Source organism: Macrobrachium nipponense, chromosome 32 (genome assembly GCF_015104395.2).
Source record: "Macrobrachium nipponense isolate FS-2020 chromosome 32, ASM1510439v2, whole genome shotgun sequence".
In the NCBI taxonomy this organism is placed as follows: domain Eukaryota; kingdom Metazoa; phylum Arthropoda; class Malacostraca; order Decapoda; family Palaemonidae; genus Macrobrachium; species Macrobrachium nipponense.
The window spans coordinates 29657875-29685738 of NC_061094.1; the positions used below are offsets into that span (position 1 = coordinate 29657875).

General features: G+C 37.4%; 1 protein-coding gene across 1 annotated transcript in view; it reads right to left on the reverse strand.

The window, feature by feature from the left end:
- LOC135207297 (transmembrane protein 132C-like) overlaps positions 1 to 27864 on the reverse strand; it is a 266712-nt gene that overhangs the window by 150170 nt on the left and 88678 nt on the right. The window contains exon 2 of the mRNA XM_064238972.1: positions 16087 to 16945. Coding sequence (XP_064095042.1) covers positions 16087 to 16945 — 859 coding nt within the window. The remainder of the gene's footprint in view (positions 1 to 16086; positions 16946 to 27864) is intronic.

Consider the following 27864-nt stretch of genomic DNA (forward strand, 5'->3'; position numbering starts at 1 on the left):
AGAGAGAGAGAGAAATATTATGCGCGCGCAGGCAGTTTGCTAGGACCGTGATTTGCTCCCGACCTTTCCCCCAGATGTGAATGGGAACTAGCGTCTGCCAGGGTTAAAATACGAAGGATGGAGACGTAGGGCGGCAGCATCACATATTGAAATATGAAGAGGCCAGAGAAAAGATCTGTTAGGTGCGATGCGAAAGTCGATCTAAGTCGGTGAATGATGAGTAAAGAAAGAGCAAAATACGAAGAGCATTGCCAAACGGAAATGTGCTACCTTAATTTGACAAAGTTGTTAAATTGTATTGAACAAAATAAGGACGCAGATAAGAAAGAAAGAAAATATGGAGCCGTGATCATTAAGGAAATCTCTCCGTGGCATTTCCATGAGGAAATTCAGAGGGCCCGGTCCTAAAATATAGCCATTTCGGTGATGTTATTGTTTCAAAGTCAAAAAGGACCTGGATAGATTAAAAGCCCTTTGAAATTCCGTAGCCGTATCAGGTCAGTTACAGCGGAAAGAGGGGAATGAAACACTCTGGCCTGGATCACTGAGAGCTTTGTCAAAATGCCCTGCCACCCTCCACGTCCCGTTTTTCAAATTAGTGAAAAGTAAAATTGGTATAAAAAGGAGAGAAAAAAGTGCCATGGCCGTGGAATTCTTCCTCAAATATTTTTTTTCGCATTTCTCAGGTCATTCGTGTCTTTGCAGTGTAAAGGTGACTGGAAAATATTCTCGTTATTGTTACAGTTAACTGTTTTTGTATCGTGCTGTATCCCCATATATGTCTTTGATGGAGACTTTACAGTTAACTATGTTGGTTAGAAGTAATGATTCTCAAATAGTACAATGAATAAGGTCATGTACCAGTGACTTGGCGGATTCTCCGCCACACATCTCCGAAATGCGTACGTCACATTCTCGGAATATTTGCTCCGTTTCATATTAGGCATTTCATAGAGTTTTATATATGAAAATGTGCGCAATTTCATGTAGAATAAAACAAAAAATATTTGAATGTTGTAACTTTTCTTATTTCCGAAATAATTGCATATAAAAAATATATATAAAAAAATTCGACATTCGGTCAACTTTAACTCGTCAGATATGGTCAAAAACTGCAATTGTAAGCTAATACTCTTACAGTATAGTAATATTCAATCATTGTCTTCATTTTGAAAGAAAGTGGAAGTCTATAGGACAATATTTAGATTTATGGTGAATTTTTGAAAAAAATATTTGTTTACGTCCGCGCGTTACGAATTCATGCATTATTTTGTGATAATATTTTCTCTGTGTTGCTTTTATCGTTTTACAATGTGTTATATGATCGCAATTTAGTGTACATTACAAAGAAAAAAAAGTAACTTGTTACCTATAACCGTTTTGGGCACAGCGCGATTTGAATACCATTAAAAATGTAATTTTAGATGATCTGGACAAAAGTAAGATTTTCAGAGCCTCACTGTTCACAAAGTTCGTTGACTATAATATTTTTAAATAAAATTACATTGGTGGCAACCTTGATCACTTGGATGTAATGTGTGTTTGTGTGGAATTAATTTAATTTCAGTTGAATTCTCAATGGAAAGAGACAGATGTAGTATGAAGGACTCAAACCAGAGCTTAATGAATATACAGTTACCTTTAATAAAATCGTCTTCAATGAAGGTATGACAAACAAACAAACGTTCGCGTGATATTATATATATATATATATATATATATATATATATATATATATATATATATATATATATATATATATATATATATATATATATATATATATATATATATATATATATATATATATATCACGCGCGTTTGTTTGTCAATAGCCAGATTAAATAATTATTGTTGAAAGTTTTCGCCATAAATCCAAAGATAGATCATCCGGAATAATGAAAGGCCTGGCATATTGAATTTCTGATATCATTAAAGACCATAGGAGAATTTTTTGGGGGGGGCGAATGAACGAGAGAAATAAGAAAATAAATTATTCTTGGTATCGCTCAGCATCTCTAGGTTTTGCTCAAGCCAGGAATGCCTGTGACGTCTGCATTTATAGCCTGAGGCAAGATTAAACGAACCCTGGATGTAAAATCATCAGCATAAAAGTGGAGGGAAAAGAGGTCTAATGAAGGTTCCCGAGGAAGGAAAAGGATTTCAGGAATTAAGGAAAAGAAAAGTATAATGGAGAGAGTGATGGAGCCCTCGACAATGACTAGAGCAATGAGCAAAAATAATGGGAGTCTTGTTAACGACTGTAGTTATACCGGTGTGATATTAGTAAAATGAGTTGAAGAACGAAATTCTAAAGGTTAAGTAGTGAGTGGCCTATGAGGCTCTTGACGAACAACCTGCTCTAGGCGTAGAAATGAAGCAGAGCCATGGAATGCCCAAAGGTTAGACGGCCGCATCGTTAGGCAGTAAAAATCATTTGACATGAAATATAAAGTAAGCCAGACCGAATACTCGGGAAATGAGTGTTTAGCGTCATTCCAGTTACTTTAACCTAACAAGTAAAAGAGAGAGAGGGCAATAACTCTGGTACAAATCGAAGAACTGTATGAGAACTGGCTTTGTGTCTGATTGAACCTGAGAATCCTAAACTCGTTTTGGCGAAGTCCCCGACCACTTTTGGTTAATGTCATCTAGAAAATTAGCCAGTATGATTTAGCGATATATGGTTTATGTTCTACAAAATAAGGGAAAAAGAAATTTGTTCAACATGCTCGTTTGTATGTCAACCTAAGTTCCTACATTGTTTATATGTATGTGTATATATATATATATATATTATATATATATATATATATATATATATAGATATATATATATATATATATGCAGAATATCATGCAGTACTCGAACGAATGTCATCGACAGGTTTATAGCATATTTGCTTGTTTAAGCGCCTTGATGCAAACTTGTCTAAAAGTTAAAATTGTATTGACGATCGACGATCATTCTGATGTTGTAATTATGTCAACAGCCAGATCTCTCTCTCTCTCTCTCTCTCTCTCTCTCAACCAAACAACAATTTCTTTAGTCAAAGTTTGGTGTGTTTATTCTGCAGATTCACTGTCCTCATTTCTTCCATTCCCTGCTAGCAAAAGTTAAAATGCTCTGTTTCTCCCTTTCCAATATTCGCATAAAGTATTCCTAAAATAATCATTGTCATTGGACTTGTAGAATATTGTTTTCAGAGCTTCTCAGTGACACTTCCCTAATCTCACTTCCCTCATATTTCCGTTGCGAAAAAATCGGTAAAGAAGTCTCTCTCTCTCTCTCTCTCTCTCTCTCTGTAGAGGCAGAGTGAATGACAGGTTGGAATCCAACGCTGTCAGTGTATATCAGAATAATGACCGCCCCTATGTTGCCGCGCGATCAACAGACTAAAACAAATACGCATCGCGGGTTCCGATGTTTTTGGAAAATGAAAACAAGAATGAAACTCATCAGTCGATTCCCGTATTGACGCTTCTGTTTGGTGACAAGTCAAAAGCGGCCAGAAATATTAATTAAAATTTGTATATGAACTTCGCATAACAAAGACGTGATTATTTCAACGGAGGCTGGAAGTAAACTGTCATGTTTGCGGCGTTAATAATAATAATAATAATGGTGACTCTTTCCACAGCATCCAGTTTACTCCCATTGCTTTAAGATTACTACATGTGCATAGAACTCAGCCGTGTTGGTTTAGTTTCAAAAGCCCCCGTCCACAAATAAACATCGCCATGATATTACGAATCCTGAATGATAAAGAATGATTAATAACATCTCGTCAACTGAAAAACTAGCCGGATGAATGATTGAACATTCAGGGGAGGCAATCTGAAGCTTCATCCGCATGAAATGATGATATACGTCAGACATTAAACAAAAATTATGACTCATTTTATATGTATATATACACGTACTATACATGCATAGACATGCATACATATACTATATATATATATATATATATATATATATATTATAGTATATATATATATATATGCTGTATGAGAGTCGAACGCTAGGTTGCTTTTTCATTTTGACAATGTTTGGGGCTTTTCCGAGAATTTCTGGTGATGGTCAGTCCTCGTCGCGTTGAGGACAGCGCACCCGTGATCCATCAGGCGCAATCATGTATTTGTTTGGAAACCTGGCGTAACTATTTCTCGTGTTACGTGAGATTTCGGTCGGAAACGATTTCAACCTTACCAAAATTAACAGTAATCTGTTTTTCTATGTTAGCGTTCTATTGTGAAGTCTTTATTTTAATTTTTTTTTTAAATAAATGCGTCGTCTCGGTCGTGTGAAAAACTTGTTTTCCTCGTGTCTTAAAGTTGCTACGGGACAGTGGTAAAAAATATTCCTTTTTTCCGTGTTTGCTTACGTAATATTACGATTCTTCACAAAGTCCACAAGATCCATTGTTGTGATGAAAGTAGTGAATGTTCGTGACTTCATTTTTGCAAGACTGATTTTTCTCATAAGGTCGCAGCCACGGAATTAAAGCCGAAGTGGTAATAGGCGGCTGTTGCGTCATGGTTGAAAGATTGCTGGTGTTAATATTGGATGCCGCACTGAAGGTCAACGAATATTTTGGGAATTGCTGTTAATCAGCATTTTGGTTTTTTTATATTTCATTATTTTAGTTAGAACGATAAATGTTATTTGAATATATATTGTACATGAGGTGCGCACACGTGATGTCTAGAGTAAGGTAAAATAATATTGAATGAAAAGCGAGCTGATTCTCAAAACTCGAGTAATTCCAGAAATCAAAATAAGTACATAACCTGTGATGAAATTCATGGGTTACGGTACGCTTCCTTGTAAGTAAGATAAACAATAATTGTACAAATTAAATGGTATTTTTCTAAAGAACAACAGAATATTATTCACTTATTGTTTAATAAAGGCTAACAGTTGGCCCCAGCTGTCCTAAATCCTAGATTTTTCTAATTATTGGGAGATTCAGGTGTATCCACGACAGGTTAGAGATGATACGCTCATTAGACAGAATAAAGGTACAACGAGAGTGGTAGAAATGAAGAGCCAAGACATGCCTAATGTAGAAAAAGAAAACAGCACCTCAGGGTTGGAAAGGAAAAATAAGATTCCTTATGATAGGACATGATTATAAATCCAAGGAATAGGTTAGACGGGGTAAAAAGGTAGGGTCCCTGAGAGAGAGAACAACTACTGCATCACCAGAGTAGGTTAATGGTAAGTTCCCTTGGAGAGGAACAATGACTATGGCTGTAGAAGAGAAGGTTATAGGTAGGGACGGTTGAAAAGGGACCATAACGATAACATCACATGAATAGGACTGGAAGGTAGCGTACCCTGGAAAGGGACCGCAAGTACGGCAACGCTGGAGTTGGGTCCTAAGTAGGGTCACCTGGAGAAAGACTGGAACTACAGTCTCACTGGAATATGACTTAGACGTAGGATCCCTTGAAGGGACCAGGAGTACAACATTACAGGAACATGACTTGGAGGTAAGGTTACTCGGAGATACCATGACAAAGGTGATATGGGAATAAGGCCGGCGGAGGTGGTGTCCTTTGGAGAGGTATCAGGATTGTGGTCCCATGGGTGTGCCCCTGTGATTGGCTAGAAGTTTTGAACCCCTGGGACACAAGCTGGATACGATGTCCCTGGGGCTTGTTAGAGATACTTCACTTTTGACACGAACAAGGTTGGAGGTTAGAGTTCTTAAGACATAGTGGGGATATAGCACTCAGTCGTGTAGTTAGAGATACGGTGCCTCAATAAGAAAGACTGAAATAGCAAAGAGATTACTAGATAGACCGTGCCCTTACTGTCAGTACCTTTTTAAATGTTACACCAACCTATATATCAGTTAAAAGGTAGGCAATGTCAGGATAGGCTCTTAGCCAATTCATGTGGAAAGAAGTTTTAATTTGTCTCCGGGAATTATTTCGGTCTTCCAAATTACCTCGCACAATAGCCTTACATCCCAGAAACGTTCCACTATCCACGTCCAAGAATTCCCACTTCCTTCTCCCAAAAAGCACCCAATTCTTTATTAAAAAAATTTATACTTCCCTCCAACCGCCCCTTCCCCACAAAAAAAAAAAAGAAAAAGAGAGAGAGAAGGGGGTTTTATAAGCCTGTATCTTTCTGGAGGTATTATGTTGATATTAGTCCTCTCAGGAGCTTTCATTAACTCTGCCACCTTAATTTCTGTTTTCACTTGTGTAATGCATTTGTTGCCATTTGTCTCAAGAGCATATGAGCACGGCTTCATGAACATGGGTGAATCATTCAGTAAATGACTAACTCCAGATGACCGACCACCTTACGGTAGCCATTGGTGAAGATTTGACTGTTTTTTGGTATGGAAACAATCTTGTTTATTATTATTGTAATTGTTTCAGCCTATAAGAAGCACGGATCTGTCGAGTGACCAAAATGATAAAGATAATAAATAACTGCCGTGCATTACTGTTACGCAATTTATTCAACGTTGAGTAACAATGGATAAGATGTTATCTATTGGGCATTGTAACTTTAGCTTTTTTATCTGTCTACCGTCAGGGCTCTGAGGTTTTTTCTTGCTTAATGTTGTTTCTGCCCGATACAACCTACCTCCTTCCGGAAAATGGATCCTTCTCTATTTGGGCTGATCCATTACCTTGTCATTTGTTTGGGTTAGTTTAATGTGTTATTTAGATACTACATTTAGGTGCTCGCCTTATCCCGCTGCAGTTCCAAGTCTCTTCCGCTAATTATTGTGCTGAATGTTTAAGAAGACTCTTCATTTACTCTGCTCCTGTAATGGACCAGGTCAGAATCGTGTTATTCAACTCCTCCCGCTCCCCCCAACCTCCCCTAACCCCACCCAATATGAAGGATCACTTTCACTCTTTTCTTACTTTTTTCAGCTTCCGGGAAAAACGATCGGGGGCCTTCCTGATCGTAAACTCCGCTTGGTTATCCAGGCAGGGCTCTCGCCCAGCGAGCATCCCTTTTGACCCAGATCCTAATGACACGTAAAGGGGATTTCGGAAATGACACTCAGTAATGAGGCCTCTTCCTCCTCCTGCACTGCGCTAAGACTTCTTCTTCCAAGAGGCTTTTATGAAAGGGCAAGTTTCTTACTTCTTGTTTTGTATGATAAGGATCCCGATTGTGTCTCTGTCATACACACTAGCCCTCGCGAAAAATTATTATTTTTATTATCCTTTGGACCAATGCAACGAGGCCATTAATCTTGTCAATAGATCTCTCAAATAAATAGATATAAATGTGGACAAATAGGAAAAGAACTATTGTGCATGGAAATATTATCACACATACACCCATATATGTATGTGTGTGGTGCAGAATCTACTGGTCATTTTTACCAGGTACAAATGTAATTGTAGTAACCACAATGCCCTCTTAACTACTCGAATTCTTCGCCCTTTGTGGATAGGCTTGTCACTACAAAGCCTTAAGATCCAAGTGCAAGAAATGTGAGGAAATTATGATGATGGCCGGTAGCGGCAATTTATTCATATTTCTTGAACTTGGATCTCAAGGCTTTGTAGTGACAAGCATATCCAAAAAAGGGCGAAGAATTCGAGATGTTAAGTGAACGTTGTGGAAATTACACACACACACACACATGTAATCTACCTAAGGAATATGAAGCAATGGTGTTTATTCTCTCATCTATTTCACTAAATAAAGTAAATTTCACAACGGGTTATTTATTACAAGGTTGTGCCTGATGCACGATGTGAAACCTATTACCTCTACATAGAAATTTCCTTGTAGTCAAGTGTACTTATGTACATTTTCTAATATGTAGTCCCTATATATATTATAGTATGAATATATATATATATATATATAATATATATATATATAATATATATAAGCATATGTGTTACATAAATTTATTCATCATATTTAGTATACACATACACACACATATGTATGTATGTATATATAAATAATGTGTATGTTTGTATGTGTATACGTGCGCGCGAACAGTAACCTTATATATTGAGAAAATCTCTCTTCTTGTATGTGCGTGCGTGCGCGCTCCTGTTTATGTGATCGTGAGTGTTCCAGGAATTCTGTGATCTCTGTGTTCAAGAGGCCGGTCTGTCTGCTCTTGAGGGGACTTGTCGAACGTTGATTCTGCTCCTTTCTGCTACGCCGTAGGAAAGGTTTCATAGATTTATATATATACTTTTACATATAAACTTCCGCATTTGCCTAGAAATACGAGTGTGTTACGCATGGGAATGTTTCTCGCCTTTGATCTGGTGTATACTCGTTTTGTACATGTGTGTGAGTGGATGAACACACTTTTTTGTGTGAGCAGCAGTGAATAAAAAAATTCATACATAATCTTTACTTTCACATATTTTTATGCAATGCGCTAGTGAAAGTGCCATGGAGTTGTAACTAGTGGCTTAGGTTGGGCGAATTTCTGCCCTTACCAAGTAATGGCTTTGTTTGGAAATCGGTATTTTCTAGTGTTACACTCAGGCAAGCACAGAGGCACACACAGATTATTATTGTAATTATATTGATCTTATAATAAGAGCAACTTCATGTGGAAACAGCCCGAAAATCATCAACTTGAAAAACAAGCTATTTGTGAAAGAAACTAAGAGGACAGTTGAACAAACAAGTAAATATACACACGTATAATAACCAATAACAAAAGCAAAAAGTTAGGAGGGAGAGAGAGAGAGAGAGAGGGGGGGGGGGGGTGTTCAGTGTGTGTGTGTGGGAGCGGTTTTCATGGGAGTTTAAAGGCGGCTGTCATCGCGAATATATATGAAGCTGGGTCTTACGTTGTCCCCATTAATTATTTAAGGCATGTTGTTATCTTAGTTCACTCACGAAGGAAATGAGTGCAAACCATGGAATAATACACGACCTTTGTAGCATTCGTTGGTTCAAAGCAGCTGACATTCAACCACAACATTGAAACGAGCAAATGCTTCAGTCTTTTGACGTTTTAGTCCGTAGAATTTGGAAAGATGCACTTTTAAATCCGTTTAGAATTAGACCAGTATTTCAATAACAGGACATCTGATCAGGTAAATGCATCATCACTATTAATAATTTAAGATCACCTCGTTGATGAGTTAATCGTTTTAAATATTTCGATTGAAATACCCCCTAAATGCAACATCACTTTGGATGAATGTACACGGATACTGGCTTAATACGCAACTGACTGAAATGCTTATTGTTTGAAATATGTACCAATTTACCTGCCAACTTAATGAAACACCAGGAAGCTTAAGCATCCTGTGGTCAGAGTATTCATCTCATGAATATCTTGAGTTTAATTATCTACGAGTTGAAAGATTCTTTAGCATAAAAATCTGGCTGAAATGGTAGTGGGTCTGAAGTTCAGCGGGTTGAAATGTCAATTGGTCGAAACGTCAGGTGGCTGGAGTGCTTGCTTGCTTGCTGGTTTAAATGTCAGTCGGTTGTAGCGTCAGTTATTTAAAACTTGAGGTACCTGAAATGTCTACTAGGTTAGATATCAGCTGGTTGCAATGATAACGTGTATGAACGTGACGTGACCAAGGTGAAGTCATCACCACTTAATATCAATTTATATATTATATATATATATATATATATATATATATATATATATATATATATATATATATATATATTAAATTATTTTTAGTGGGAACTGTTTACATATTCACTAGTTTATAAGTAATCTAATTAATATGTTCTGTTTGAAGTGTTTACTGGTTGAATGTTCACTTGGCTAAATGTCGACCGTTTAAACGGGAAATTTTGCAAGAGTAATTTTCTTTTCTGGTTGGACTTACAGTGTTCAGTGGTTTAAGTGTCAACTGACTGAAATTTATATTGGATTAATGTTCATATGCTTGAAATACGCATTGATTGAAATATGTTGTGGTTGTGGTTTTGGATGTAAAGTAAATAAATTTTTCATTGGTTAAGCTGTCCGTTGGTTTCGGTTAAATGGCAAATGTTAGAATTATCGATTATTTGACATGGTTGCTGCTTGTTTGTTGAAATAAGGACTGGCTTGAAGTCAGTTAGTATGTTTTAGTGCCATCTTTTGTCACGTAAGAGACTGAACACCCTATGGATTGGAATTCAGCTAGAGTAGTTTTAATAAGTTCTTCATTGCATGACAGATTGTTGGTTGAAGGCTGCCCCATTAGTTTTTTTAGTAACGTGAATTTCAGCGATGGTCTTTTGAAGATGGGCGAAGTGTTGAAAAGCTTTATTCTTGATGATTCAAAAGTTCAGCGAACTGAGATATTTTATACTGTGATATGTGGTAGGTAAGTTCATATTTCCGCTTTGTTTTTTTCAGTTAGTTTATTGACAAACTATGCAACTAATTATGTAAATAACATAAATTTATACAAGAGTGCATTATATTAATTGCAAAAATCATGAAGAACAAAACTTAGTTTTCTTTTTTATATACATGTTTTTGTCCAAAATGAAATATCGAACCTATAAATGGTAGGTGAACACTTCACTGATATAATCCCAATAGATCATGAGTATACCTACATAAATTAGCAACTAAATCAGGCTCCACATCCATCAAACTGGCCACACTTGCAAAATCCAACCTATATTGTCCGGCAACCGTCAGATAAGGGACAAGAAATAATTACATGGCTTTCTGATTGTACACTGCTATTATCACACTGGTAAGTTCATGCATCGGTTGAGAATCTGCTCCATCTACCTGTCTCCACCTTCAGATTATGAGACATCAAAATGTACAATCGTGTGAATGACACTCGGCAGAAATCTGGGACATACTGGGTAGCAGAAGTAGCTTTTGACTTGTTTTATTGTTATTTGTGATCTTATATTGCTTTCTTGTGTAAATTGGTTTCTGAAAACTGTTTCGTACCCTGAATAGGACTTTGGAAAAGATAGATAGATATTTGCATGCTTTCAGGACACAGTTTTATCTCATGCAATTCCTTTTGAATGCACATATGACGAGCTTTATTTTATGATAACAATTCTCCTATTTCCTTTGTCTCCGCTTATCCTCAAGGCCAAAGGAAAAGACAAAATTCGTCGTTGTGCTGTTCTATTGTATTCTCTCCTACTGACAGTTGTTTCAACCATTCAGTCAGGGCTGCAATAGATCCAGAATGAAACTTCGTCCAATAATATATATATATATATATATATATTATATTATATATATTATATATATATATATATATATATATATATATATATATATATATATATATATATATATATGAATAATTATCACATCGAACCGTGATTCATTATATATCATTCAAGCTACAAATGTCCTTTAATATCTAAATTCACTCTACCTCGGAATTGATATATTTTCATATATGTATTTAGTTGATAATAATTTCGTTCCCACATGGGATCGAACCACCGTCCACTTGGACGGTGGTTCGATCCCATGTGGGGACGAAATTATTATCAACTAAAACAAATTCCCCTTCGGTACATATATGAAAATATATCAATTCTGAGGTAGAGTGAATTTAGATATTAAAGGACATTTGTAGCTCGAATGATATATATATATATATATATATATATTTATATATAATATATATATATATATATATATATATATAAACTGAACACAGTTAAAATTCAAAGTTTACAACAAAAACCCAAATAGTACAAGGAATTAGCAAAGTTAAGTATATCTTAGTTTAACCAGACCACTGAGCTGATTAACAGCCTCCTAGGGCTGGCCCGTAGGAATAGATATTTTTACGTGGCCAGGAACCAGTTGGTTACCTAGCAACGAGACTACAGCTTATTGTGGGATCCGAACCACGTTGTATCAAGAAATGAATTTCCAATCACCAGAAACAAATTCCTCTAATTCCACGTTGGCAGAGCGGGGGATCGTACTCAGGACTACCGAATCGGTAGGCGAGCACGTAACCCACTCGTCCAGCTAGGAACTAGAAAATTAGCAAAGAAATATATTTCACGTATCAGGATTATTTTTCATGGAGGTTCACAAGTTGGCACTGAACACCCGTGAATCCTGATAGTCTGCAGTGGTCATTTTGTTCTGCCTGAGAGGTGAGCATATTCTGAAGACACCTGGACATTCAGTGAAGGCTGCTGCAGTGCAGCTGCTGTGCAATCACTGCCCAACCTGGTGAATAGTTTTGATCTTTAATAAGGTTATGCAGAACCGGTTTCTTGATATGTGCATCCACAGAATGCTGGTGGATGGTTTCATTGTTTTATGTGCTTTAAGTTACCTCATTAGGGTTGTCATCATGTGCCCATAGCTAGACCCACTTGTTTGCTTTTTACCTTACTTCTGTTCTATCTTCCTCTCTTTAGTCTTGCTGTTCTGCATCTTTAAGTTACCTCATTAGGGTTGTCATCATATGCCCAACCTAGCTTATACTAAGAGGCTTGCATGCTTCTCCCGAACTCTGTAAGTTGCAAAACAGTTGGTCCTAATTTCATTGAATCCCCCAAAGCATGCTAGGGGTGTCTGAGGGCAAATTGTGATAGTACCTTGTAATGAATGTGTCTTTGATGTTACTCCATTGAGGCTGATCATTTAAAGGGCACGTGTTAACTGGTTTTAACCTGTCCCATAGTCAGTTTTATAACTTGACAAAGTTTTTTCCTTTCTTTCTTGACTGTCCTGCTCGTGTGTTTGGAAATCATCCATTTACTTCCTTATCGTCTCCCGACATGTTGGTAGGGTATTCATGGTTTATCAGCATCTGTCTCACACTCTCCAACTCCGTGTTGGCAGATCTTTTGGCACTACACGCCATATGGTGGTAGTAGTATGAATGCGCCTCACATGCTGCCCTGTAGGCATTACTAAGGAATGTTTTCACTGTCTCTGGCCCATAGCTAGACCCACTTGTTTGCTTTTTACCTTACTTCCGTTCTCTCTTCCTCTCTTCAGTCTTGCTGTTCTGCCTCTTTAAGTATTGCATTTTAATGCAGTTATAGAGTTTTCTCCCAATTCCACCTTTTAATCCATGTACTTCATCGTCATTTTCTAGATTTCTCTATCTTGTTGTCCAACCTCTCCAATTCCCTCTTTTCACTATCTGGAACACTGAATGGATGAAAGTTTCTCTGTACTCGGTTTTATAGTCTACTTTCGTAAGTCAAGTCAAATTCCAAATACTCCAGTGCGAGGAGGCACAAATGATTGACCTTTTGTATGGCTTGGAGCTCTCTTCCCTTGCATTAAGCATAAATCCAAGTTTGTAGTTTTTGTGTAGGTGTCTCATACTGGGCTTTTCTTGTGTTACTTACTTATTTTTTATTTGATCTATTTATGTTTTAATTTTTATAATACTTTATTTTATATTCACAGATATTACGTAACAAATATAATTCAATAGGGAATTCACTGTACGTTAGGAATAACTTACACCCGAGAGAAATCATAACTGATGAGGACATCTGCCGCAGCTGAACGGTTAAACACGACTGTTCATCATCGTATCTAAACCGAAGGTACAGGTTCGATTCCTGAATTCATCCGTCGTAACTCCCCTTGTGTGTCAGTTATTCCTAAGGTATAGTGAGTGAAAATTTCATTCACTATACCTTAGGAATAATAGTAAATGATATTTCTGACCTAACATTTGGGGATATATGAAGAACCATCGTGACTCGTATAATTTTGCAAGGCTTGAGTTCTTTGCGAAGTATGTGGTTTCAACTAGCCTGTCAGGTCACTAGTTTTCACGTTTTCTGACTAACGTACGTCTGATTTTTGCCTTTTGATAAGCTCTCTCACACACACACATTATATATAAATATATATATGCACACATTTATATATATGTATTATATATTTATATGTCTGTCATATCATCAACTAACAGCTTAACATCCTTCACACTACGGAGTGATCAGTTCTATTGCAGGGTTTTCAAGCTCCATTTGTGTAGCATAGCATTAGAGCTCTTCCTTTTTACTGTCTAATGTCTCTTACAACCGCTTCAAAAACATATGATGCCCGACTTTTTTTTTTCCCCTTGCTTAAACTCATCATTGTTTAAGCTCGCATTGTTCTTCCTGTATCATCCCTCTTGAAATTTTGCTGGCTTTCATATTCATACCATACTATACTTGTTCCTAGTGCAGTAAGCATTCTTCTTAAACTTCTGTTGCCTCTCCCCTTCCTCTATTTCCAAATGAGAGGATGACTTTGGTCTTGTGGGTAGAGGTGGTTTGTTTCAAGCCCTTCACCTTGGTTGCGACCCACCGCAGTCACTAACTACAGATTCGCAATACACTGGTTACAGTTACAATTGTTGGTTTATTATGTACATACGTACTTAAAATCATTAGTCAAGCAAATATGAAGCAGTTTTACACACTGTGTGTATGTTTGTGCATTTCATCATCTGACAAGTGGATCTCATATTGTGATTCAATAGTCTTTGTGGATTTTACTCGGTAGAAAATGATTCAAGGAATATTTTAAAAGCGTTAATGGAAAAGGGAAACAATTGGAATACCGAGATTATGTTATAAAGCCGTTTGGGATTTTCTCACTGATCATGGCTTCAACTGTCGGCTTTTGAGAGTAATACTCTTGTTAACGATATTATCTCCTTTTTTTTTTTAAACAACTGCTAACGCATGTCATATGTGGGATTTCAAGTAACTAAGTTGAAAGATAGAGCAATCTGCTTCAATTTTATGAATACTCACACACACACACACACACACACACACACACCACACCACACAGATATATAATATATATATATATATTTATATATATATATTATATATATATATTTTATATATATATATATATATATATATATATATATATATTATATATTATATATATATATATCACGTATATATATATATATATATATAATAATATAATTATATCTAATAATATCACTATATCATATAAATATTATATGTATAATGTATGTGTATTCATATCTCGTTGTACTCCACAATGAAAACGAAGGAGAAACCAGAGGAAAAAGGAAATAGTTCTTAGTTTGTCCCAACAGTTTCCCCTTCCACCAGGCCCTCTTCCGCAGAACTTTATTGACTAATCAGTTTAAGAAAAAACATATGTTTACACTTGACTTCAAGGTCTGATGGAAGGGAAAACTGTTGAGACAAATTGAGCATATATATACATACACACACATATACACACACACACACACACACACACATATGTATATATATATATATATATATATATATATATTATATATATATATATATATTATGCATATACATATAGTACACTATATATGTAAATCTCCTTAAATCCACGGTAGAAAGGTGAGTGATACTGGAGACTTGGAGCAAGTACTTACGTAGTTTATTCTACTTTCTCAAGTTGTCACTTAATCAAAGAGAGGTTGAAAAATAAAACTTGTTTTATACAAAGGGAGGACGGGGTTACAGTTTGTTAATCTTGGCAGAATGTGTATATTTTTGTATACATCTATAGATATATATATATATATATATTATAATATATATATTTATACTATATATATATATGTGTGTGTGTGTATATATTGTGTATATATATATATATATATATATATAATATATATATATATATATATGCCATACATATGCATGTGTATATTTTTGTATACATCTATTATATATGTACAATATATATATATATATATATATATAATATATATATATATACATATATATATATATATATATTTATATATATATATATATATCTATAAAATGCTTGCTACATTTAATCAGTCGGTGAATGTTCCCGTCTCATCTGGCACCGATTAATAATATTCCACAAAAAGATTTTTCGTTCTGTGTTAAAAAACATGCAATTGTAATTTTCAAGAGACTTAATTAAAAACAGAGTGGAAATATCACATATATTTTTCCTAAATGTTTGAGCAAATATTACCCATTTTTGTATAAAAAATACACTATGGAAAGTAAGTTGCCAGTAATAATATTGAATAAACTGCTGATAAAATTCTTGCTACCATTTACTAACAAAGATGGACTGGACAGGAGCATGAGTATAAGTATTGAGGGCACTTTACTTACCTTATCACAAGCACGAGGGCCGGCAAGTTCCCCGGGGGATGGAGATAAAGAGGCGCGTGTATCGTTGTGCCCGGATGCAGCGGAGCTCGGGGCACGAGAACATGCACCAGGGGGTCGGAGGATAATTCGTCGTAGCCGAAAGGATCTAGAGTCAAGACGACTTCACCCACTGGGGTCTCTGGCTGGACTGTCACTCTCGGTCCACCCAGGCTTGGTCCCCCATTGTCTCTAGAAGCGCATTCCTTGGGTCCTGGGGCTGTTCCCACCAAGTAAGAGACTTGCACGGCCACTCGCGGCAGCTTGACAGTGGCCCGGGTGTGCAGGGGCCACCAACGGGCAGGGACCGCCATAGTTACCAAGCAGGTGGCATCGCCGCCAGTTTCGCCTGCCCCTGTGGGTGTGCAGGAAGCAGAAAGGGCATCAGAGCGCAGCCTGGCAATGACAGTAACGCAGACATGAGGTGAATGGTGCCCTCTGGCACCGGCTCCGTGAACCAAGACACGTAGCGAAGGATGTGCTCTAGTGACCTCCGTGTTGACCAAGTGAGCCGAGACCTCCAGTTGATGTGGGACAGGAGGCAAGTGCTTGCCCGCGGCCATGTCACTCTCCGTAGTGTTTGAGATTTCGTCATCTGGAAACTCGGGTAGGACATACCGGGCGGGCACAGTTTGCTTCGTGCTAAAGGGCCCATATGTGGCTCTGATCAAGGCTGGGCGGGTTGGGTCTAGGACTGTGAAACGCTCGACGTCAAGCACACCTCCATCAACGCTGACTTCTGGGTTGAATCCCAGTGGCTCCTCTGGACGAAGGAAGAATCCACTGTCTGGATTCTGGAAGTGGAGATCTACGGCACTCGTAGCTGCAAGAATTAAACCAATCAATCAGTACAGGACAAAATGGAATAAATCTAAAGTCAAAAATATGATTGTCTATATACCAGTTATTTATACGTTTTAAAGTGTTATCATATAATTAACCTAGTATTCCAGGATTCATTTAAAACACCAGTCTGCTAATCTGTGTTTATGAAGTTTGATTCGTAAGTGACGCCATTTATCTTTCACAAACGTATTGCACCTGAATGAAATAGAGTGAAGATATACGATTATTTTGTTTCAATTTTCACGGGAAATGAGGTCTCCATAATGATCAGGCCAAAGTATCATATTTAAAATACGTTCACCTAAGTTGTCTAGTGACATGTGGACATTATATTATATTATATTATATATTATATTATATTTATATTATATTATATTATATTATATTATATTATATTATATTATACTAAATAAATATATATAAGACTGTGAAATATTTTGCTAAAACAGAATTCCATCTAATAAAAGGAATCCATAAAAACGCCAAAAGATAGAAAGTTAATGCTGTATATTTCGGAGAACAACTGTCTCCCTCGACAGGCAAGTATGTAAATGAATTAAGAATGACAGAAAAGCGGTATTTATAGTAAGAGTTCCAGAGGTCAGCCGCTACGTCACTTCAGTTGATAACTTCTTAATCTTTTTAATCGCTTACTGGATGAAGATTTTGGTTGCGGGGTCCTTCATGTTCTATCTCTCTCTCTCTCTCTCTCTCGCTCTCTCTCTCTCTCTCTCTAATATAGATATATGTATTACATGTATGTAAATATCTATAATATATATATATATATATATATAGATATATAGGATATCTATATATATATATATATATATATATATATATATAGATATATATATTATATTATACATATATATATATATATATATGATTATATATATATATATATATATATTATATAAATAATATATATGATATATATATATATAATATACCCCCTATATATATAATATAATATATATAAAGTGAATACTGACTACTTTTGTAGTCATGATTTTCAAACCTTCTCCCCCTCCCCCCCGCCCCTTCCACTAACCCTTCATCTCGGCTAAACTCTCGTGAGCGTGCGTTTTCAAGTTCTCACGACAGACCAAACAAATGTGGGTCTAAATTTATCGGCGCAGTGTCAAAAGTGTTGTTGGAAATCAATAGCGGTTTCAAGGCTGCCATTTCAAGTCTCGCGACAATATTTGAAGTGCTCGAATAAACTGATTGCAATGTTTTTACTCCGCGCAGATTTTGCGATCCTAATGTGCGGAGGCGTTTTGGGGGGAGCAGTCATGAATAAAAGTCACCCGTGACCCGTCCGGACGGACAGTTGGGCCTTAGAGATCGAGTTGTACCGAGACAGACCCTCTTCTCTCAACGGCTGCTGGATCATTCATCTTCGATGTTCAAGAGGACTGAAATAGAACCGCCTGTCACCTTTATGCAGACCATGTTGCGTAAATAATCCAATGCCACCATGTGCCTCTTGAATACTTCAGGACATAATAGTTGCAGCCAATGAGGAAGACTTATGTAATCGCAAATCCGAGATTTTGAATAATTTAGGATTCATTCAGGAATTTTCAATCGGTCAGGATCGAACGAGAAACTATATTAACTCCCCCCCCCCCCCCCCCCCCCCATTTTTTTTCAAATTGTTCGAAAACTGCAAATCTTATTAATGAATTTAGAAAGAGAGATATCCTTTCGACTTCAAGATTTAAAAGAAGCCAACTCTTTCTCACAGCGCGAAATGTCAAAATCACTGGTAAATAAAGACTGCACTGACAAGTGTCGACTGGGCATTAAGTATCTACGTTGACTTCCACAACGAAATACTTGATCATAGAATCTTCAGCATGAAAATTGAAGAGAGAGAGAGAGAGAGAGAGAGAGTAAATTACACTGAGACGATATTGAGAGAGAGAAAAACTATCAGGAAAGTCTCTCACTTTCGGCCGATAGTTAATTATACTGTGAGACGATGTTGAGAGAGAGAGAGAGAGAAAGGTAAGCGACCATCACAGGGAGCGCATAATTGTTGCAATCATGCAACAAGAGACCCAGCTATCGATATTGGAGACATGATTACGAAACCTTCAGTGCAACGCCCTTCCTTATGGAGGAAGTTCGCGTCATTCTCGCCTGAGGCTTTGAATTTTTTACTGTTTTTTGATAGATTCGCGGGTTTCCTTGACATTGAGTAATCACTGACGCCGGAAAGGAATTGGGCAAAGTCAAAAGAAATGTACAGGAAAGATCCCTCTTGTGGACGGATAAATAGTTTCAATGCTTCCCGTACATTTTAGGGTAAAAAGCCTTCATTAAATCTGCGAACCTTTTTCATGATTGACTTCGGAAACCACGACAGGGCTATTAACAATGACTACATAAATACATAAACGCTTTAGTCATTGGCCATACGTCATTATTTTGTGTCATAAATAAGCCACAGGCAATAAGTCATATAGACGGCAGGAGCTCTCGGACGCCGATCGACTGAGAAAATGAATAAGATTGTACCCGAGGTGATGTCACGGTTCCTGAATGAGAGAGGAAGGACAAGAATCAGAGAGATTTATCAACACAACTTTGGACCTTACGCCCTTCTTCCATTATCCTTTAAAAATTTCACCTAATTCCTCGTCGTTTCGTAACAGCGCAACTCGCCATCCCGTTTCCGTTTAGTAAATAAAGCCATATTCATGAAGACATCATGGGAGATACGGGTTAGTTCGAGTGAAACATGCTAACCTCGACAGGCCTGTTACCTACATGCATATATCAGCTCGTAATGGACCTCCCATCTGTTAGTGCGTTTATCTAAGCTCTAGTCGGGATACAAACGAGCACCTGGCGGGTGGTGAGCCGGAAGTAGCGAAGGAGAGAAGAGACTGAAATACAGTTGAGGAAGAGTAGACTCAAGCGCGCTCACAGAGTTCTGTTCTGTTATGTGAAGTACATCAGAATAAACTCATTTAAAATGACAATAATAATACTCTCGAGCATGACCCACACATATAACGTACGCCGTACTTTTGGAAAATCACATTTCCTCTTAATTCAAAAAATAGATTTATCCATTAATGAAAGTTCACTTTGAAAGAGGAAATAATTTGGTGATGGAAATTGCTTTTTGCCTTTCAGGAGATTATCTCGGCAGTAGGTTTGACACGCAGTTACACATTATTGCACACTTCCACACACCCACATATATGTATGTTTTACACACACACACACTCACACACACACACACACACACACGCACATATATATATATATATATATATATATATATATATTATATATATATATCATATATATATTATATATACTATATATAGATAATAATATATACCCGTGTGTATGTAGTTGTTTATGTGATAAAACTGTGCAACCAATAGATATATATATATATATATAATATATATATATATATATATATATATATATATATATATATATACCCGTGTGTGTGTAGTTTGTTTATGTGTATAAAACTGTGCAACCAAGTTTGTTTAACTGCTGAATCAAGGACGTGACCTTACGGAGAACAGTTGCTGCGTAGGCGTTTCACACAACTACCGTAAGGGTCAACAGCTTTCTGCAACACAGATCTTTTATATAGAAATTCAAATGCTTCACTGATATTGAGCCACTCCTGTTGCATCACGTGTTCCACTCCTCTTACGTTTTTCTTTGCTTTTTTCTCTTCTCCCTTTCAAGAGTTACATATTGTACATCTCTTTTACCATTCTTTCCACCTGGACACACATGGAAACCTTTGCCGTCTTTTATTAAGCCCTCTGTACATTTACGTATACGTGATAATATATATATATATATATATATATATATATATATATATATATATATATATATATATATATATATACATATATATTGTGTGTGTATGTGTGTTTCTGTAATGAATTAATGTCATGTACACTGGCATTATTTTGATATTCACAAATATTAAGCTACAATATCTTTTAATATTAAGTTCACTGTACCTCAGGAATAACTTCCAACCAAGAGAAATCATATTTGCTTCGTCACCAGTGGGATTCAAACACAGCCTGGCTCAGAAACCACAAAGTTCCTAACAATGATAATTCCCTTTGTGTGTAAGTTATTCTCGACCTGCTACACGTCACAAAGATTCATTATATTATATATATATATATATATATATATATATATATATATATATATATATATATATATATATATATATATATATATATATATATATATATATATATGATATTATGGTGTGTTGCTTCCACATTGCATTCGGCCACGTATACCAATATATAATTTGATTATAAAATATGTCTCGTGGAGTTGCGTAGTAGTAGCCTCACTTACCAAGTAAGAGAGCCTCATTTTGACTCGAGGGCAAAGATGAGTGGATGGATGAACGTTGTTGAAAACCTTTTGTGTCTCTACTGACCTGAGTGTGTATAGAGTTCTTGGTATGTAGAGGACTGTGGTGGTCACATCTGTGGTGGTCATATCCTGAGACTAGTTCCACGTTGGCCGAGTGCATTTCGCGCTCGGCTACCAACCCGGTTGTTCGAAGTTCGATTCTCGGCTCGGCCAACGCGGAACCAGAGGAATTTATTTCTGGTGATAGAGATTCATTTCTCAATACAGTGTGGTTCGGATCCCACAATAAGCTGTAGGTCCCGTTGCTAGGTGACCAGTTGGTTCCTAGCCACGTAAAAATATCTAATCCTTCGGGCCAGCCCTAGGAGAGCTGTTAATCAGCTCAGTGGTCTGGTAAAACTAATATACTTTACATCCTGAGACTGAAATGCATATGGCTAGTGAATGCATCCCAAGAAGAATTGCTGAGAATCACCTTGCACAAGGTCTTATTAATATATAAATTTCTATTTTCATCTGTCTTTTGCAGTATGATTATGGGGAAAAGGGGGCTGCAAACCTGTGGTGGTTTGGGGGTAAGTTGCACACTATTCATACCAGATTTTTTTTTTTTTTTTTTTTTTTTGCATCTTGAAAGGGTTAAATGGGATACTGGCCTTATCTAACAAGCCATATATGCTTTTTTTTTTTTTTTTTTGACCGGGGGATAGTTTTTATCCACCTAGGGATCAACAACCTCTATGTAGGTACTCAACTTCCGTGGGCCATTGGTCATTAGTATCCCAAGCCACTGGCACTTCCTTTGGCAACAACGGTCAGTTAGTTCTGCTCATTACAATTGCAAATATTACTATAATGCTTATGTTGCACATGGCTAAATGTGATAAATGTGTGTGTAAGATTTATAGAAGCCTTCTGTCAATAAGCTCACCTGGGAAGGTCTATCGTAGAATTTTAGTCAAGGAAGACAGTTAACAAAAAGAACTGACAAGAGTAGAGCAGTAAAGGTTTAAGAGGGGCAAAAGGTCTGTTTTGACCAAATTCTAATTACAATAGCAATGTGAAGTTTTCGAGAATAAAGGGAAAAGGTTATATGGGATTCATGAACCAGGAGAAAGCTTGTAAGGTAAAACTAGTATAAATGCAGTTTGGAAAGTGTAGAGCTCACTTTTGATAGAACGGTTAGAAGGTTTTGTGATAAGATTGAAACCCCATTTAAATGACATCATCATGAGAGTATTTGATTTGAAGAAATAAAATATCAAGATAAGATTGTGTCTTTTCTTTGTTCGTTGTAAGATTTTAATAGAGGGATTAATGAGGAAAATCAAAGAAAGGAATGATGTTGGTGCCAGGTTATTGGATATGAAAAAGGGTCATGTTCGTAGTAAGGAGAGACTGATGTTTGTTAATGATGCTTTAGTAGCTGGTGATTGTATAGGGAATCTGCAGAGTCTTGTAAAAGAGTTTGATAGTGATAGAGATAAAAGTAATGAGCTTAACAGATGCTAGGAAGGTGAAGACATGAATAACATTATGGAAGATGAAGAATTGAAAGTAGTTGATTCATAAAGGTATTTAGATGAAAAGTGGCAGGTGGCAATATGGTTAAAAACAGGGGCCACCAAAGAGTTGAAGAAGCAAGGAAGGAAGGTAGCAGGTTCTCTGCAAATGCGAGAGATTCAGAAGACAATAGTTCTGTTGAGGCGAAAATTTAAATATATGAATGGAGTATTGCGCTAACTTTCCTTTATGGAAGTGAAGTGTGGTTTTTGTATATGGCTGACAAATAATTGGTATTAATTTGTGTATAATGTATGTGCAGAAGATGGTTAAAAAAGGCCAAGTAATGCAGAAGAACATACAACTAGTAAAGAGTTAGCTTAGGTGATTAGATAGGTCACAGTGTTTTCTGGTGGTTTGGGAATCGTCAGCCTTGTGAAATGGTGCGTATTCGGAAGTTTCGGAAAAAAAAGAGGGGAAAGAGACAGGAAAAGTGTTGGCTGGGCGGTTGGAAAGGGTGTTGGAGAAAGGTTTTGGCATCTGCAAATGCACGTTTGTGCTTGTTTGACTAGACGCAGAGGTTTTCAACCTAGGGGTCGCGACCCCCAAATGGGTCGCCAGTCTTTTCTCTGGGGGTCGCGAGATCGTGAGTCACCCAACAGTGTTCCAGTGTTCAGTGGGAACGTGTGTTTGCAGATAGACTCTGGACCCGTCAGAGGAAAAAAACTGTATAACAGATTTGGAAGGAGGAATGAATAAAAACGTATAGATAGGGTTGGGACTCGTCAAAGTGAATATAGATTCCTTTTGTACTGTATGGTTGATGAAGGTATGGTAATCCTACGTATTATTAGCTCAGAAATGGTAAAGGGGCTCAGAAGGGGTCGCTGTATCAAAAATGTTGAAAACCCCTCGACTAGAGTGAAGGAGTGTAAGGAATATATAGGCCTATCATATAGGTATATATGAAGCCGAGGATCGGGAAATTTTCTGCACAAGGTGTAATAGTCGTTCGGTGAACGTGGGTTGGTGAGTGTGTTCGTGTTTCTTTGCCTGTGTCCGTTCGTGATGTAAATGCATGCAGTTCTGTTCTTTTCTTAAATGTATTTATATGTTTATGCATGAAAGTGATACAAAATGAAACAGGAAATGATGCATAATAATCGCGCAGTAACCTATACTGTGAACGGACTGCAAAACCTAAAGAGAACATTTAACATAACTCTCTCTCTCTCTCTCTCTCTCTCTCTCTCTCTCTCTCTCTCTCTCTCTCTCTCTCTCGTTTCCTTCCAACAACAAAAAATCTCCCCGTATGATTCCTATTCATGAAAGCATTTCCTTTTCGATTCCTTTCCCCGGTGGAGCGATCCTTTTGTTGCCCGCTTTAATCTACCCAAAGTCATTAAGCTTAAAGAGTGTGATCTCTTTAAAACTGAGTTAAATCCCTTTTAACGTCCACGGATCTGAACTCGCTCAGTGCTACTTTTTCCCTCCTTCGGACACATTTAAAGAAGTAAGATTTCTTCGTATTGTCACTTGAGGAGTCGTTCGCTGTGGTTCCTCTGCAACTTATTCCTAAAGGCCGACGAATTGTCAACTGAGAATTGTTCTCTGTGACAAGCCTGAAGAACAAGGAACAAAATTGCGGTAAAAAGGACGGACCTAACCTGAAGTAAGGCAAAACAGTCACCAAAAAGAGGGAAGCCTTTTTATACCTGGTTGCTTGCATGTACACTGGGAATCATTTTTCTGATGAAACCGTGCCATGAGGTAGGATTTCCGTGTAAATAAAAACAATACAGTGTAATATATTACGCTCCATTCCAGCGTTAGTGTGATAACAGAAGTGCAAAAGCATTGTTGTGGTCTATTATTTTCCCGTTGGTGGCGCAGTGTTCCTGTTAAATGAAGAATTGAAATATTGAGAATGAAAGAAGGGATTTCTTTGGTCAGCATTTTTTGTGAGCTGTTTTCAGGTTGCAAGTGATTAAGACTAATGTAAAAAATCAAATTGATTTTGTACCTATTACATGTCTATTCTTTGCAGTTCATACATTCCATCATTACCACCCATGCACTATCTCCTTGCATCTTGCACTACTAAAATGACTCCTTCAGCATTCGTGGCATTTCGCTACTTATATCCTGTCCTGTCGTGGTGATAACTGGGCCTAGAGCACCAACCTTGGAAACACGAAGATTATATTTCTGCAGTCAATATAGCGCCGATCGCCAACCACTTTTTGCTGTCCGTGAGTTAAAAATTCAATAATAATGATAATAAGAATTGACCTTCAGGTCCTGTCTGGCCAAAGTTTGAAAACTTTGGCCTTGCGACTAGCAATCAAAAGCAGCACTGAAGTCATGACAGTCTCTTGATATCTGTACAGCACTGGAAAAAAAAAGTCTCACGTACGCAGTTGCCTGTAGAAAGCTTATTGTGAAGAAATAAGGAACAGGTGATCACTTTCATTGCCGGCAATCAGACGTTTTGTGAACAGGTTTTCAAACCTGAGGTGATGTGGGCGTTACAGAAAATGGGCGGTAATGGGAAGAGTATGAGCGACTAAACCACCAGAGCGTAACTAGTTCTTCAACGTAGCTAAACTATCAAAAACTAATTCCTACTGAAGAGGCGTTTTGTTTCTGCCAAGATTCTTTTCCTCACTCCAATATGACTCTATTTGAAATATTACTCTCACTTTGGCTGCTTTTTCCTTTTTGCTTCTCTTCTCGAAAGGATTGAATCGAAGGCAATGCGACTGTGACTGACGCCGCTTTTACCTCTATCCAGATGGTTTCTGTCTTTTCTTTGGGTGAGGCTCTTTCGGGCAAGGCAAGAGCTGAAGACAGTCATTTAGGCTGTCTCGCAGCATGCTCCCAGCAGGTCACCTTTTTTCATATGTACTCAGAAAATCAGTCAATGTTAAGTTCACAACTTTCCCTCTCCCCCCCCTTACACAGTGTCCTGGAATGATTGTGTTCGTTTTATCTATTAAATTCTTCCATCTTTAGGTGATGGTTTTATAGCTTTCTTCGGCGTTGAAACCCGCCTTCTTTCCCTTTTGTGTAATAGGTTTGCCTGTCTCGCTGAATTACCATGAAAACTAGAGTGTTCGGTCTGTGCCGGGGTTCTCTATAAAGGCTCGGAAAATTCTGATTGCTTTTTATGTTAATGATTGGAGCTCTAAACCAAACCATATGGTCGTCAAGCAGCGAAATGATTGAGCATGCTTGTGGTTTATATTATGCTTTACAATAAGTCGCAGAATAATTTTCTCTTTCTCCCTCTCTATTTCTAATGTGACACCTGTAACGAACAAATAAGTTAAACTCTGCTCTCTCTCTCTCTCTCTCTCTCTCTCTCTCTCTCTCTCTCTCGATTTTTGACCCCGTAGGGGAGTAGTGCTGTCAGTGCACCTCAAGCGCTGCAATGTAGGCATTACTTAAGGTTCTTTGCAGCGTCCCTTCGGCCCCTAGCTGCAACTACTTTCATTCCTTTTACTGTACCTCCGTTCATATTCTCTTGTCTTCCATCGTACTGTCCACCCTCTCCTAACAATCGATTCATAGTGCAACTGCGAGATTTTCCTCCTGTAACACCGTTCAAACCTTCCACTGTCAATTTCCGTTTCAGCGCTGAATGGCCTTAGTTGCCCCAGTGCTTGGCATTGTGCCTAAAATCTATAAAGCAATCAATCAATCACGATTTTTGACAATCATGTCCCTGAGCCTTGCCTGTTGTGGAGCTGCCATTCAACTGTTTTTCCGATATTCGTAGTCCTTTTCCTCCTTGACGGAAATTTCAAGGGCCAGAACTCGTATCTTTGTTATTGACGACAAACATTAACAGTACTTCAGTAAAGGAACCTTGGAAGGCATTGCCATAATCCACAGCAACGCATTTCGTTTATCACAGCAGTGAACAAAAGGATGCAGCATTACGGAATAAAGGAGCAGTAAGTTGGCGACATAACAATGAGACTTATAAAATGCAGGGCATTTCATAACTCACGTCAGGATAATGTGCCTTTGAAAAGGTCGATTCACCCATTGCGCTGAACCAGTAACAGAAATTGTACAGTTCAAATGATGCGTTCGTGGAGGGTTCAGAATGATAAAGGTTACTGAGAACGAAAAGAAACGGGTTAAATTGACCTTGATGTACCGTTTTATTAGCCGCAGCCTCCTGGGCAAAATGTCTTTGATGCATCGTTTATCAAAAGCTCCCTGATACAATTAGAAATTTGTTTGACATGCTGTTTATCAGCTTTACCCATTACAAAGTCTTCACGTCTTTGATGCGATCTATAGCAGATGTACTTCTTCCTGGGTCGAAATCTCGTTAATGAATTGTTTATTACTTGCGCCTATAAAGTTTGAAATGCTTCGACTTGTATGTCAAAATATTCATTTGGCATTTGTCAGGCGCGCCTCTTGCAAGGTCGAAATGTAAATGATTCATCATTTATCATCTGTACCATGTACAAGATCAGAATGTCATTCATGCTCCATTATTGTATAAACCTCTTACAAGATACAGATATCTTTGATGTAGCCTCTGGTACTAAGTTTAATTGTCCTTGATGGACCATTTTCAGCTGGACCTTCCACAAGACTGAAAATTCGATGGAACGTGTAATGAACCGAGTCTCAAGTAAAATTAAGAATATATCAGACGCCCCCGCTGCAACCGCCAAAGTCTTTCATGCTAGATTTATCAGCAGTATTTTATACAAAGGGAAAATATGTTTGGCTATATGAGTCACACCTTCCAAGGTCCAATTGATACCCCAGATATCATACGCTATTTATTAGCTACACCTTCCCCTTAGGTCAAAGATCCTGGGTGTTCCGTCAGTCTTCTGCCCCTTTTGTTTACAAGTTTGAAATGTCTCGGCGCCACTTATGTGCTGCCAATTTCACATCAATACACAATCCCTTTTATGCCTAATCTATCGTCTCAGCCTTGAGGTTAGAAGTGCATCGCCTGCA